Below are 13,715 nucleotides of genomic sequence, written 5' to 3'. Positions count from 1 at the left end.
TACATAAAATATGTTTTATTTTTTATAAACCTGAGTCCAGGTCCAAATCACTTAGACCCAACCTGGATCACGGTTGGGTCCAGGTCTGGGTAAAGTCTAATTGGGTCGGGTTGAACCGGGCCTCAACCGTTGCCACCCCTACTCACTGCCCACAAGGGGTCACTTGGGCCTCTAAAACGGCCTAGGCGTAATATCGAAATTTCTAATGATATTCTGGAATTTTTCGTCATTCATAACTTTCTATATATACAGGTGAGTTCTTGAGTTTTCCACGCTTGTATTGCGGTCTTTGGTCATCAAATCAAATAGAAGGATACATGAAGAGGAGAAAGCAAAACCCACTCCCAAAAAATAGGGCTAGGGTTTTGGCCTTCCACACCAGGTATTCACTCTTCGCCTTCAATGGCTTCTCTGCAACTATATCGCATGATATTTCTGATAAGCTCTTTGTTTCATGTGCTCTAGTTTTGATTTGTATTTGATGTCACTATTGGGGTTTTTACCTGATTCGATGGTGGTTTGCTGAATCTAGTTCGACATTATGTTTGGGGTTCCTGATTTGTTTGTGGTGTAGTTTGTGTGGGTCGAGGTTTATTTGGAATGGTTTGCGACTTTAAGGGAGTTGTTTGAGTTTGTGGGGGCTTTGCTTCTAGTTTTGATATGGTTTTGGGAGTGATTCATCTTGGGGTTTGAATTTGGAATTGGTGAAGGCGGTACCATGCCTTGGGGGTTTGGATTTAGGGTTTTGAAGGAAAGAGTTTTTTTTTCATATGTTAATTTCTTTATTTCTGTTGTAAGTCTTTTCACAAATCATTGTATTTTTTTATTCTCCGGCTTTAATTTTCTGCGATTTTACTTTCTACGTGGACCTCACCCCCTAGCCCCCCCCCCCCCTTCCCCCTCTAAAAAAAAGGGAAAAAAACGTCATCAACCTGTTACTGAGTAATAATTTTCCCTATTAAAAATTTTTGTAATTTTCTGTGTTTTTCTATATATTCCTTGGCGTGATATTTACCTCGTTAATATTTGTTTTGATCAGGTATCTGAATCTATTTATCTTGGAAAACATAATTCGTTTAACTTAAGCCTTGCTAGAATTGATGATGAGGTGTTGAGATCATATGATTGATAGAACCTGATGTAGGAGAGAGAATTTCATGTGGAGCACTGAAAGTTGGAATTGTGATTTGGTTACTTTGTTTCTTGGGTTACGATGCCATCTACTTCTTCCACTCTGAGATTGAAGATTGCGCTCCTTTTACCTAGTTGGAATCCACTTCAAGACCAAACTCTTCGAAGTTTCATTGGGTCCCCATTTCGACGAGGATTTCGTGTTGCCAATTCTTGGTTTTCTTGCCCTCACCCAGTTTTTGCTCTTTCTAAATGGCCTGCAATCTCACCATCAGGATTACATGTTGCTAGATCGGACCATTGTTCACCTTTGATCATCTTGCAAAATCTTCTGCAGAGTAATATAGTGAACAAAGCATCTAAGCAGGCATCTAACCAAGGGAACACACTCTCCATTGCTGGGACCCTTTCTCGAACTTTTGCAGTGCCCTCAGTTTCTGGGCCCTCATGTCAGATATGCGAGTATCATGTTAGCTGCGCATTCTCAGACTCCAAGTGTATTTCTACGAGCAAGCCTATTGTGTTTATGCTAATGTCGTGCTCTGGTGCTTTTACTATTGGAGCGCGGTTGGTTCCTCGACAATTAGCACTTGGGGTAAAGGCCGTTCAGGGGTCAAATGCTCGTGCTTTTTACAGTGTCAAATGTGGTGAGTACTGTAGAATAGTGAGAGGGAGTATGAAAAATAGGGAACCAGCTGGGTCGAATATTGCTTGTGGTCCTTTCTTGTTTGATCTTTCTGGCTTGGGAAGTAGGTCCAGTTCATTATTGACTCCGAAGGCCAATGATTTTCATGGCTCCTCTTCCATGCCATACTCTGCTGGTGCGGCTCCTGATATGTCATTTGATGGATCCTCAAGAGATGAGCAAGTTGAGAATAGCCAGGTTGCTTCTGATCAGTAAGTTTCTGATGCTTCTCCTTAGGTATTTATTGTTATGATTCTATCCATGTATTAACCAAATTTATTGCTATGATCATTATATTGATTGTGCTTGCCTTAGAGATGTTCAGGGAAACTGAATATTCCACCCCAAACCATAACCAGCCCTACAAGAAACCCCAAGCCTTTTTGGTGGCAACAATTCCAACCATTTTCTTTCTTCTCAACAAACTCCACATGCTTTTTCTAAAGTATTTTTTTACCAAATTACTCCTGCTTGTTAATTGTTAAAAGATAAGAAAAGGAACAAACATTATCCAGTCCTCTGCTCCTGTTATACACAATCCCTTGCTCCCCCTGCCATGCACTCTTTGCCCTCCGCCCAAGCTTGCTTCTGAGATCCTCATTTTATAGAACATACAGAACCTTCATTTCACATTTAAATGACAAAGCGTATCCACTCATAATCAAAGAAAAACATACAAGACTTAATTTCCCAACAAAAAGAAAAATAACAAGTAAAGAAATAGATAGTTCAATGAAGAAATCTAGTAAACAGAAACAAGAACAGAGTTCCCTTAAATCTGAAACCCAATTCAATATGATGACAAATGCATGAATCAGATTACAAAATCCAGAAATTCTTTTGAATGAACAATCTTTTGCACCCAAGAAGGAAAATGAATTTATACACCTATTATAACAGTTTGCATAAAACTGTGAAATTACACAATCCAAGTATTTAATCGAATGAAGACAATCAGACTCCTAGAAGAATGAAAGGTCCCTCTTTTCAATTCTTCACCAATCCATTGAAGCGTTGCCAATCCCAAAATTCAAGTAGGATTCAATCCAACCATGTTCATACAACAAAAAAGAACAATAAATTCATCATCGCCATTGAAGCAAGAACTACGAAACCTGCACAAAAATGCTCCTCTAGAAGTACTAGTTAATAAATCTTGTGCATTTTGTGACACTTAAATTGTCCCTTGCCTCCAACCTATTATCTCAATGGATCTCTTTGCTTCATTGAGGGTATGACCCTTACCAGAGAAGAATGGCAGACCAGGATTTGTGTAGCCGGCCCCAATTAGTTGGGAAAAGGCTTCGATGATGATGATGGATCTCTCTGCTTCAGTTTCTATATGGAAAAGACATGCAGAGGATGAACTGTTCCTCCATGTAATTTCTGTTGCAAAGGGCGCTGCTCTTTCTACAACTCCTCAAGCCCCTTTTCTTCGGAAGCCAACTTCTTGTTCAAACTCTTGCTTGAATCTCTGTGACCAAGGGTGTTTCCAAAGAAAATTGGTGAACCAGGCTTTGAGAGACTTCTGAAAACCAAAACATTTCTTTCATTGAAATTTGAAAAACCCAATCTTTACTTCTTTTGAGTTCTTCTAGGAAACCATTATCCAACCCAAAATTGATATTAGGTAATCGGTGCATGTGAGCCCTAAAAATATCCAAAACAAGAGAGCTTAGGGAACATGTTTGGTTCAATGGAAATCTTTCTCAAGGATAGGCATTTCCCATTTGTAACCCCAACATCGATAAATCTTGTTAATAAGTTCAGCACCTGTAACCGTGGATGATCTTGGCCTCCAATCTGTCCTCTTGAAGGATTTCAGTCGTCAATTTTAGGATTGCAAAGGGGCACGAGTTTTGGGAGAGAGGGAGGGAGGGAGTGAGAGAGGGAGGGAGCGATGAAGCAATGGAGGGAGGGAGTTGTTGTGCAGAGGTATTTTGAATCAAAAGAGATTGTAAAAAGCATGTGGGTTTGTTTGCTACGACCAAAAAGGCTGTTCATAAATTCTAGGTAGCATGATGTCAACACTTGATCAATCAGATTTACTCTCTTTCCTGACATTTGCTGATCATATTATTTTTAGGAGCCACGTTACTTGAATAATATCAAGCTACATGTCATCATCCTCATCCATACCTTATCCCAATTAATTAGGTCGACTACATGAATTCTTGTTCCTCCATTCCTCAGGGCCCTAACCTCAGTAAGACCATGTAGAACATCAAAATGTGCTAGAGTGTGACAAGGAAAGACTCAAGCATGTTATTATAAATGCCAAGTTTTTGCTTCCATGCCAAGTTTTTGCTTTGGTTGATCTTTGGCCTGGATATCGTATTTATGTTTATTATAAATGGTAATTCCAGAATTCCGTCTTTGTGTAGAGCTCTAGAACTTATGTTTGTCATTGATATTGTATTAAATAGGCGATCTGCCAGTGCTCCCTTTATTATTTACAGAAAATTTTAGTTACCAATAAAGACTGAACAAGACTTTCTAGAGATTTTTTTTCTTTGAACAGTGTCAAATCCCTTATTTTTTCATATTATGGCATGCAAACTTAAAAACTAAACTTCAACGTTGGCATCTGATTCTGGATTCCAATGCAATGGCCATTAGCAGCGACTAAATTTTTTTTTACTAATCCTTTCATATGAAATGTATTAGATTGAGGAACTTGCATATTTTTTCTTATTGTTTGTCACCATATCACAGGAAGGCATTGGGAGACCAAACCCTGAAGCTTTTGTCAGGGTCATGTTATTTGCCACACCCTGATAAAGGGGAAACTGGCGGAGAAGATGCTCACTTTATATGTGTGGATGAGCAAGCCATTGGAGTTGCTGATGGTGTAGGTGGTTGGGCGGAGCTAGGGGTTGATGCTGGGCAATATGCAAGGGAGCTCATGTCACACTCTGTTAAAGCTATTGAGGAGGAACCCAAAGGCTACGTTGATCCAGCTAGGGTTTTGGAGAAAGCTTATACTAGTACAAAAGCTCGGGGATCCTCGACAGCTTGCATTGTTGCACTTACAGACAAGGTGCTTCCCTTGTTGTTTGTTCTTATTGCATCCAGGAAAAGTTCCCTTTTATTGGACTTTCTACATTGTGATTTGTGCATGCAAGTAGTTCCTAAATAAATCAAGATGTTGGTTTTAGTTCCTGAATAAATCAAGATGTTGGTTTTCTGAAAATGACAATACGGTCATTATTGGGAATGCTTTGTTCCCCTGACATATATAGTTTGCCAAGAATATTTGGAAGATGATCCGAATGCCCGAGATGGTCTTTAGTACCGTACTCCATGTAACGGGAACATCGATGTCTATAAGGTTTTTGGTGCTTGTCAACACACTAGGATGTGACACTTGTCTTACAATTTAGAAACCTAGATGGCTTTTGTTGGCCTTTCTTGTTGAAATCTCAATATAGTAGTATTTTAATTTAACCTAAAATCCTACCCACCACTTTTATCTAAATGGTGTATGGGTGTGTTGTGTCCGAAAGGCGAATTTTTAGGTTGGCTTTTCTGACGCTCGTATATCTTTGTCACACACTGATACACACATCAGTGTCTTTTTAACTTGGACCATAACTTTCCGCTCTCCTTCATTTTAAATGTCAAAGAAGCAGTGCCACACACAATTTATCGGATCAAAGCTTTCTGTTTGGTGTGCTTTTAATGATAATCATGAAGATATCTGTTCAGTAAATAAGGCATTAATTGTTAGAAACAAGGAATGCGGAAGGAATTCTTTTTGGTATTCTGCATTCTTACACTGAAGAGCATTTTCTGTTTATAACTTTTTTAGCATAAAATTTCTTTTATTTATGAATGGTATAGTGTATAATGAATGCTAATGTTGAAAAAAAATGTTCATCCTCCTCAGGGCTTACATGCAGTCAACCTTGGGGATAGTGGGTTCATTGTGGTTAGGGACGGTTGCACCATTTTCCGTTCCCCTGTTCAGCAACACAATTTCAACTTCACATACCAACTTGAGAGTGGAAATGGCAGTGATCTACCCAGCTCTGCTCAGGTTAGGCAAATGTAAACTATCTTTGATATTGCTTTTGCTGTGTGTTTTGAATGAGTTCAGGGGAAATATTGTTGTTTTTACATGCCTTCCGTGCTTTAACTCTTTCGCCCCTAGTTCTTTCCTCTATTCTGCGTAGAGGAAAGGTAAAAAGAAAGAAACAGAGAAAACTGCTTTCGCATCTTAGGAGTGTCAATGGGTCAAGTCAACAACAACCTGGTCACCTGGACCTAACCTGGCAGGGTCCAGAGCAGACCTGGATCCAGACCCTGCTCTGGCCCCCAATGGATTGTCTTTGGACCTGGCTGCTGGGTCCATTTTGCTGGTCCAGACCTGGATCTGGTTCTAATCAGCCTGGTGGATTTGCACCCCGATTTGCATGTATGTTTTCCGAGATACACTTCACCACTTGCATGTACTTGGTTTATACTGGATTAGCGAGGAAAGTCTGCGTTCTCAATTTTTATATTGGCATTTCTCCATTATGTTTTTTCTATTGGCATTTCTCCATTATGTTATAGGTCAATGCAATTTTCTGGAATCTATCTTGGCTTGAAGTCCAGTTGTTTGCTTGGATTGACAGGTGAACAGAGTTGTCTAAATTGTATTATATTGTTTTCTGTCTAATTAGCATATACTGGGTTCTTCACAGATATTCCATAGGCACTCCATGAAATTCACTGCAATGCAAATAATCATTTTTTATGAACTGTTCTTTTTTTACCCTATTTTTTAGTGTCCTGTCTTGTACATTATCAGTAAACACATGCCTTCTTATCACGAGTTTCTTATATTCGTAATTTTCCTCCTGTGAAAAACAAAAACAACAGATATTTTCGATTCCTGTTGCACCTGGTGATGTAATGATAGCAGGAACAGATGGGCTCTTTGATAACCTTTACAATAGCGAGGTGACTGCTGTTGTGGTCCATGCTGTTAGAGCAGGTCTGAGCCCTCAAGTTACTGCCCAAAAGATTGCGGCCCTTGCTAGGCAGCGAGCTCAAGACCAGCACCGCCAAACTCCGTTCTCTACTGCTGCCCAAGATGCAGGTTTCCGTTACTATGGTGGCAAGCTTGATGACATTACAGTTGTGGTCTCGTACATTACAAGATCCATTTCATAGATTCTCCTTCTTAACCCCCTCCCATTTTCTTCTTTCTCTCTTTCTACTTATAGGCCACGAGATCCGATAGATATTAAGTATTGGAGCAGCATTGTAGATGAGCAGGTTAGGAAGTGTGGGGTGCTAAGCAGCCTGCTTTATATGGGCATTTTTTTATGCACTCTGATGCGATATATATATATATATATATATGTGTGTGTGTGTGTGCGCGCTACTGCTTATTTATTGAATATATTACATGAGTATTTTGTTGAATTGTTACGCATATGCTTGGTTCTAGGTCTGCTATGCATTTTATTTAGGTCGAGGTTTTGACACAGCATATGGCCCTACTTCAAAACCTCTCCAGGAAAATCAGATCCGTCGACTTCATGAGCTTGGCTCTATGTTGGTTATAATTTAGGCTAAGATTTTGGCATAGTTTTGTTTTCTGTAAATAACCTCTCCGAATAAATCAGATCCAGCACCTTCAGTCACAAACTTGTTTCTTGAGTATTTTGTTGAATTGCTGCTCCCATGGACTTGGCTCGGTGTCGGCTATGTAATGTGGCCCAATACCTTTCCAAAAAATTCAGATCTGCCGCCTTTGGCCACAGACTTGTTGCTTTGAGTATATTTTTACTGCTCTCTTTGACTTGGCTGCAAGTTGGCTAGGCATTTTATTCTGGTTGGGGATTCGGCACGACTGCGGCTGTATATCGCTTTGCCCAAAACCTTGATGGAAAAAATTAAATCCAGCTCAAGAACTCCACTGGATGACTCAACAACTCCATTTTAGTTCCGTCATGTAGAATTTGGCCTGAGAAAGTGGTGCAGAAGCTTGTTGAGAATCTTATCAATACTTAAAATGTACCATTTGTACAAAGGAAGGATGGACCGTTTATGGGGCTTGAGATTCATCTCGACTTTTGTATTCATAATCATGGATGTGGAGATGTGATTTTTCCGAGTTTTTCATATGGGATTATACTTTTTTTGAGATTTTTTGTTGGGATTGGTAAAAAAAAAGATGGGGATTTATGGTCTCACTAAAAATGTGCCTTTTAATAAAGCATAATAGCATATTAGGATTCATGTAGTCAATTTCATTTAGTTGGAAAAAAGCTTTGATGATGAAAAATTGTCGAGATGGAAAGAAATTTTTTATTTTAGGTTACGCAGGAAATACAACTTCCCTTTCCCCCTGCACGTCTTTTTATTTTGCCTTCTTTTTTGTTGAGAATTTGGTGGATTTGAAGTTTAAACTTAAGTCCACCCAATAATGGAGGAGCGTATATCCTGTACACCCTTGGAGTACCAATCTGGTAAACCACAATTGTATTCACCATTGTTTTCTGTGACGGACAACGGATATTAGTTGCTAGTGGGCGTCGTTAGTTAAAAGTGAGGGATATTTTTTAGGGAGATTGTGCACGTTAATGCGCCTTAAATCAGTGAAAAGGAGGAGAAAAATAGACCATTATATGGATTCATAAGGTGCCATTTTTAAATGTGGTGCACCAAATTTTACTGGAAGATGTAATTTGGGCATCAGAAATTGTTCGAATAGACAATGTATTTTTTTATTTTTAATTATGAAATTTAAAACTCTGGAAATAGTGTACATTAAACGAATCTATAAATGCTTGAAAATCATAAAAATTGATGGTCTACATTTATAAGATGTGATATAGATATAGAAAAATAAATAAATAAATTTCTAATCTGATGTGATATGGATTAGAAATTTCTTTTCTTTTTTTTCTATATCCATATCTCAAGGTTGAGATTGTCAATTACGTGGTTTTTCAGAGTCATCACATATAAATTTAGTAAATTTTGAGATGTGTCAAAACAATTCTAATGCTCTTGTGTGAGCATTCCCACTATTCATTCGCTCGGGTAAAATCCAATTTAAGAGTATCCTAAGGATTTAATTTTTGGGTTCCATTCTCTTTAACCTGATAACCAACCTCCAAACAATAAATAAATAAATTCAGCGCACTTTACACTAACCTCATAAGATTAACAAAGAAACCCGCAATTGAACTGTCAAATTTAAGTGTTTGACATGCTATACATGGCTTAATAATTATCATATATGCATTAAATAGCTATCATATATACATTAGAAGACCATAATTATTATTTGTTAGAGAAAAATTTATTATTACTTCTTCGTTAAACCCCGAATCCTTTCCTCAAGGATCATCTGTCCCCAAAAGGCAACCCAAGTATTCATTGAATGGCAACTTCGTTTATTTATGTAACAAGTTAAATTCGTTTCGCTTCGGCCGAAGAGGTCAAAACTTTCGGATTTAGGCCTAAACCAAAGTAAAGTGAATTTATTTAAAATTTTAAAATTTGGTCGAAGTAAAGAAATATCTATATAATTTTTTAAAGAAAATATTTTTTTTATATATTTTTTTATTTAAAAATATCAAATTTATTTATATTAGTTTTTTAAAAAAAATCCGAAGTTTTCATTTGAATTGGCCGAAGCATTGAATTGCTTCGTTTGTCTCACCAAACCGAAAAAGATTCCAAAACGAATATGACAACATTGCTCTGACCCATACATTGAAACAAATCCTTTTACAACAAGTAATAGAAAAATAAGGAAAGCATAAAAGCAGTGCCAAAAAAAGAAAAGAAAAGCTCAAAACTAGCCAAGCACTTGTCCAAAGTGACCTATCTGAGGCCACAAATTGATTTGGTTTCTATTTTATATTTTTCTTTTACAAATTTTATTCACATGAATGGTTGGGGCACACATTATGCATCTTTAGAGGATGCATTCACTAAAAATTTAGAAAATAATAATTCAAATGAAATATTTAACCAAAATACACTTAAAATAGTCATAAGTATTTTTATCAATTTTTATTTAAAATGCTTTTCATTTTTATTACATGAATGCCCTAATTTTCATGTGAATAAATTCGTAAAAGGAGAACAAAATTTGCAAACAGAAAGAACTAATCAATATGTGGCCCGTATATATGGCCCATATATTGTGTATAAACCATTGAATGATGCTGAGAGAGAGAGATGCAATGGTTGAGAGAGAGAGATGCAACGGTTGAAACTTCAAAGTTAGAGGAGAGAGAGAGAGAGATGCAATGGTTGAAACTTCGGAGTTAGAGACAGAGAAACAAAGAGATGCGATGGAAGAAACTTCAGACTTAGAGAGAGAGACACAATGGTTCAAAATTCGAACCTAAAAACCTACTGACCAAAATCCATCACAGAGAAGAAAACCTATTTTTGAAGTTCAAAACCTTGGAGAGTGATGAATACAACACAGGGAGTTCTCTCTCTACTGAAACAATCAGTTTCTCTCTCTAAGAACATGAGATAAAAAAGGAGCAAATATTCAGAAAGAGTCCCTCGAGACCTACGAATTGTAGCAGCAGAGCAATCTCTCATTGGCCACCTTAAGAAGAGGAATCATCAAATGGGTTTTATTCAATTCACAGAGAGAATTGGATTCATGGCTCTCCCTCTCTGCTTTATATTTGCCTAACAATTTGCAAATTAAGACAGAAAAACAATTTTGTTTGTGCTTTTTGGCCTGTATATTAATATCCAATATTAAGCCTTTTTGTTTTTTGGGACTGAGGTTAAACTCTTTGTCATAAGAAATTGCATATTATCCTTTTCTTTGTGGTCAAAAAAAGAATTGGATATTGTCATTTTCTTTTTTCTTTATTTGAACTGAAACTCATTGAAAAAGAATTACAGTTTGATTAATGGGCAGAAGGTAATCAATGAGCCTTGGCCAATCTTTGTGACTTCTTTCCGCGCAGAAACGGCTACGAAATCTCTCTCTCTCTCTAACTCTATGTCTCTCTCAGGATTAATCTCTCCACCAGCAAACAGGGTGTAGAGTCTTTATAAAGAGACCTCTCTCTAGAATCTCTAAGAGACCCTTTTCACAGACTAGATTCTCTAAGAGAACCCTATTGAAAGAAAGAATTATGTAATTTTTTATCGGGAAATATATATATATATATATATATATATATTTTTTTCACCTTAATTTTTTTTGAAAAAATATTACTTACATGTGGTCTCTATTATAATGAGATAAATTTCAAAATAAAATCAACATAATAATAAAACCAAGATCTTAATAGCTTGATGACATTGAAACAACTATGCACTATGCTTGAGAAAAAAAATAAGATCGCAAAAAATAAAAGAAAGAATGCCGAAGATTACCTCAACTAGGCTTATTACACCCCACATCGAATCACTACCATCTGATGACGCAGGATCAACGGTCTAGCTTCAATCTCGTACTGAGAAAGCAAATTTTGGTCAAGTCGCACCAATGGAACATGAACCCTTTTTATCACAAATTCAAACTCTAGATGAATTCTCTTAGCAACCTAGTATGAGAGAGATGGATTCTCTTTTTGTTAAACCCTAAAACCCTTAACCATAAATCCATATTTGAGAGATATGAGAGAAGAACTTCATAAAAACTTCATAAACTAAACATCTCTCACAATTTAGGAGAGAGAGATCAAACATGAGAGAGAGAAAATTTCTTAAGAGGGAGATAAAAAGATAAGATGTAAAGATTTTTTGATATAGACAATCCCTTTTTATAGGCATTGAATAAGGTTAGGGTTTTTTAGGGTTTTTTTTAGCTTGCATCTTTTTGTGAGATTGATTATAAACCGTCGATCAAAGGCGATTTGTGGGGTGAGAGATCTGAGCCATCCATTCATAGATGAGCCATCAATATTAAGGAATGTGTATGAATCATTATCCCCCTTTCCTAAACCATTTTAAAATAAATTAAATTTAATTAAAATATTCTGCATATCATAAAATAGCCCCAGTCTACCCAATTTTTCTACAAAATCTTTCAAAGATATATCAAGTCAATATTTAATCAATATCTTCCAACCATTTGGCCACATGACATATCACCAAAAATAATAGGAACGAGAATAAGGGTGGGGCGTGCCACCCAAGGGAGGCACTTATGGGCCCCACCTTCTAAAAATATGGTGGTCCCATGTGCACAATGGGCCCCCATGATATTTTTATATATTTAAATTAATAAAAGAATTTTAGAATAGTATTTGAATATTTAAACAATTGAAAAATCAATATCTTAATTTTATAAATCCAAAAATTATAAATAAAATATCCATAGGTTCATAAAACTTCGAATAATAATCTTAAAATAATTTTTATCATAAAACAAACACAATTAAATTAATTTGATGGGAAAATGATCCATATGGTTTAGGAATCAACAATCATGGGGACTACAAACCACACTTCCTTTATCAGACCGACCCAGTGTTTTCCATAACCCACAGTCCAAGCAGGGGCTGTGGATTTCAGGTCCCTCCCTAGAGACGAGTCAATGTCACCTAGACCTGATGCGACCATAGCTCCTATGGTGCGTAGGGGTATCTCTCACACATGCATACACTTCACCCTAAAAGGTGGATTTCTGACTTTTTCGAACGATCTATCGATATGCGTGTCATGTGATGGTACATGGATGAGGCTTTGGCCCCAGTCTCTGTAGGTCACCATCATACACAAGGGTCACACAGACAAGGGTCACATAGTCCCACGGCTCACTCATCCGAGCATATTCTCCGACCTTATGAAAGGCTAACCCATTAGAACCCTTCTCGGATTTGTTTTTTATGCCCATGTAACATGGGTTTTTTCCAACCGGGTCCTAGATCGTCAGTCCGGTATCTGCAAACATTGTTTGCTTAGTATGGCCCACGAGGGACCATACTCCCACTGAGTTTATGTTCCACTCTATCATTTCCTTTTACAAGCATTCATAAGTCTTTTAAAGACCACGTAAACCCAACACCTCTCCCTCCCCCCTCACATCAGGTTAACAGAATTTAATTACATACCTGTAAGACCTCTCTCTCTGAAGTTCTGTGTTCTCTGTGTCTGGAATGAACTTTTGTGTTCTCTGTGTTTGGCTATTACTAGGATTCTGAGATATAATCAATTGCTAATTTTCTGAATAAACGGACGACAGTGCTGACTCTTTCATAACCGTCAAGAACTAAATCTTGATCAAATAGTTGCAATGTCAGGACGCTTATAATTTTCTCAAAAGCACGAACTGTCCATTTACAAACGAACGCAACGGAACCCATTTTCAGACACTATAATCCTTGGCAAAGTAGTGTGCGTATGTGAGAGAGACTGCAGCGCAAACCGGCACTAAAAAGTGTAGATCCAAAGCCGATTGCATAATAATCGGCTTCCTCGATCTCGATCAACGGAGTGAAGAAAACGGGAGTTTTACCCTCCAATTCTTGCCACTACACTAAGCAGATGGCCTTCCACTTCAAGGTTCTCTAGGTACAGGGAACTCTTTACAGCAAGTAGGAGGAAGAACTGACCAGCTATTACAACAATCTCTCCTATATAAAAATCTAGAGTTAGAACTTTAATAAAATACCCCTAACAAAATATAAAAATAACTAGATGGAAACTCTTTACGGCAAGTAGGAGGAAGAACTGACTAGCTATTACAACAATGTCCCATATATAAAAACCTAGAGTTAGAAATTGAACAAAATACCCCTAACAAAATATAAAAATAACTAGACTACCTTTATCTCATTTCCCATACTTTGACATGCTTCTGTGCAACCTCCATGCAGCCAAGTTCCCATGCATTGAAACTACACATCTTTTACTTTCGGGGTCATAGAAACTTTCACACGATAAACTACTTGTCCCTGGAGCTTGA

General features: G+C 37.4%; 1 protein-coding gene and 1 long non-coding RNA gene across 4 annotated transcripts; one reads left to right on the top strand and one right to left on the bottom strand.

Annotated features, from left to right (window-relative positions):
• Window positions 1–271: 271 nt before the first annotated feature.
• On the top strand, window positions 272–7,231 carry LOC18445886 (putative protein phosphatase 2C 55). 3 transcript variants are annotated; one of them, XM_020674637.2, is made up of 6 exons: window positions 272–382; window positions 1,040–2,028; window positions 4,532–4,856; window positions 5,706–5,855; window positions 6,374–6,435; window positions 6,683–7,231. In XM_020674637.2, exons 2-6 carry the CDS (start codon window positions 1,214–1,216, stop codon window positions 6,714–6,716), a joined length of 1,386 nt encoding a protein of 461 aa, XP_020530296.2. In that variant the 5' UTR covers window positions 272–382; window positions 1,040–1,213; the 3' UTR covers window positions 6,717–7,231. The 3 variants fall into 3 exon arrangements, with proteins under 3 accessions (XP_020530296.2, XP_006856074.2, XP_088713024.1); XM_006856012.4 differs by lacking the exon at window positions 6,374–6,435; XM_088856898.1 differs by lacking the exons at window positions 1,040–2,028; window positions 6,374–6,435.
• Window positions 7,232–12,763: 5,532 nt separating this feature from the next.
• Window positions 12,764–13,704, bottom strand: LOC148779328 (uncharacterized). Its single transcript, XR_016048512.1, has 2 exons — window positions 13,576–13,704; window positions 12,764–13,383 (listed from the first exon to the last, which is right to left on the bottom strand). It is a non-coding gene; the product is annotated as an uncharacterized LOC148779328 (long non-coding RNA).
• Window positions 13,705–13,715: the final 11 nt, after the last annotated feature.

This window comes from Amborella trichopoda, chromosome 13 (genome assembly GCF_054954075.1).
Source record: "Amborella trichopoda isolate Santa Cruz 75 chromosome 13, AtrichopodaSantaCruz75HAP2 v2.0, whole genome shotgun sequence".
NCBI classification, from domain to species: Eukaryota; Viridiplantae; Streptophyta; class Magnoliopsida; order Amborellales; family Amborellaceae; genus Amborella; species Amborella trichopoda.
The sequence above is the reverse complement of the archived record's forward strand: the minus strand, read 5'-3'. Positions and strand labels throughout refer to the sequence as shown.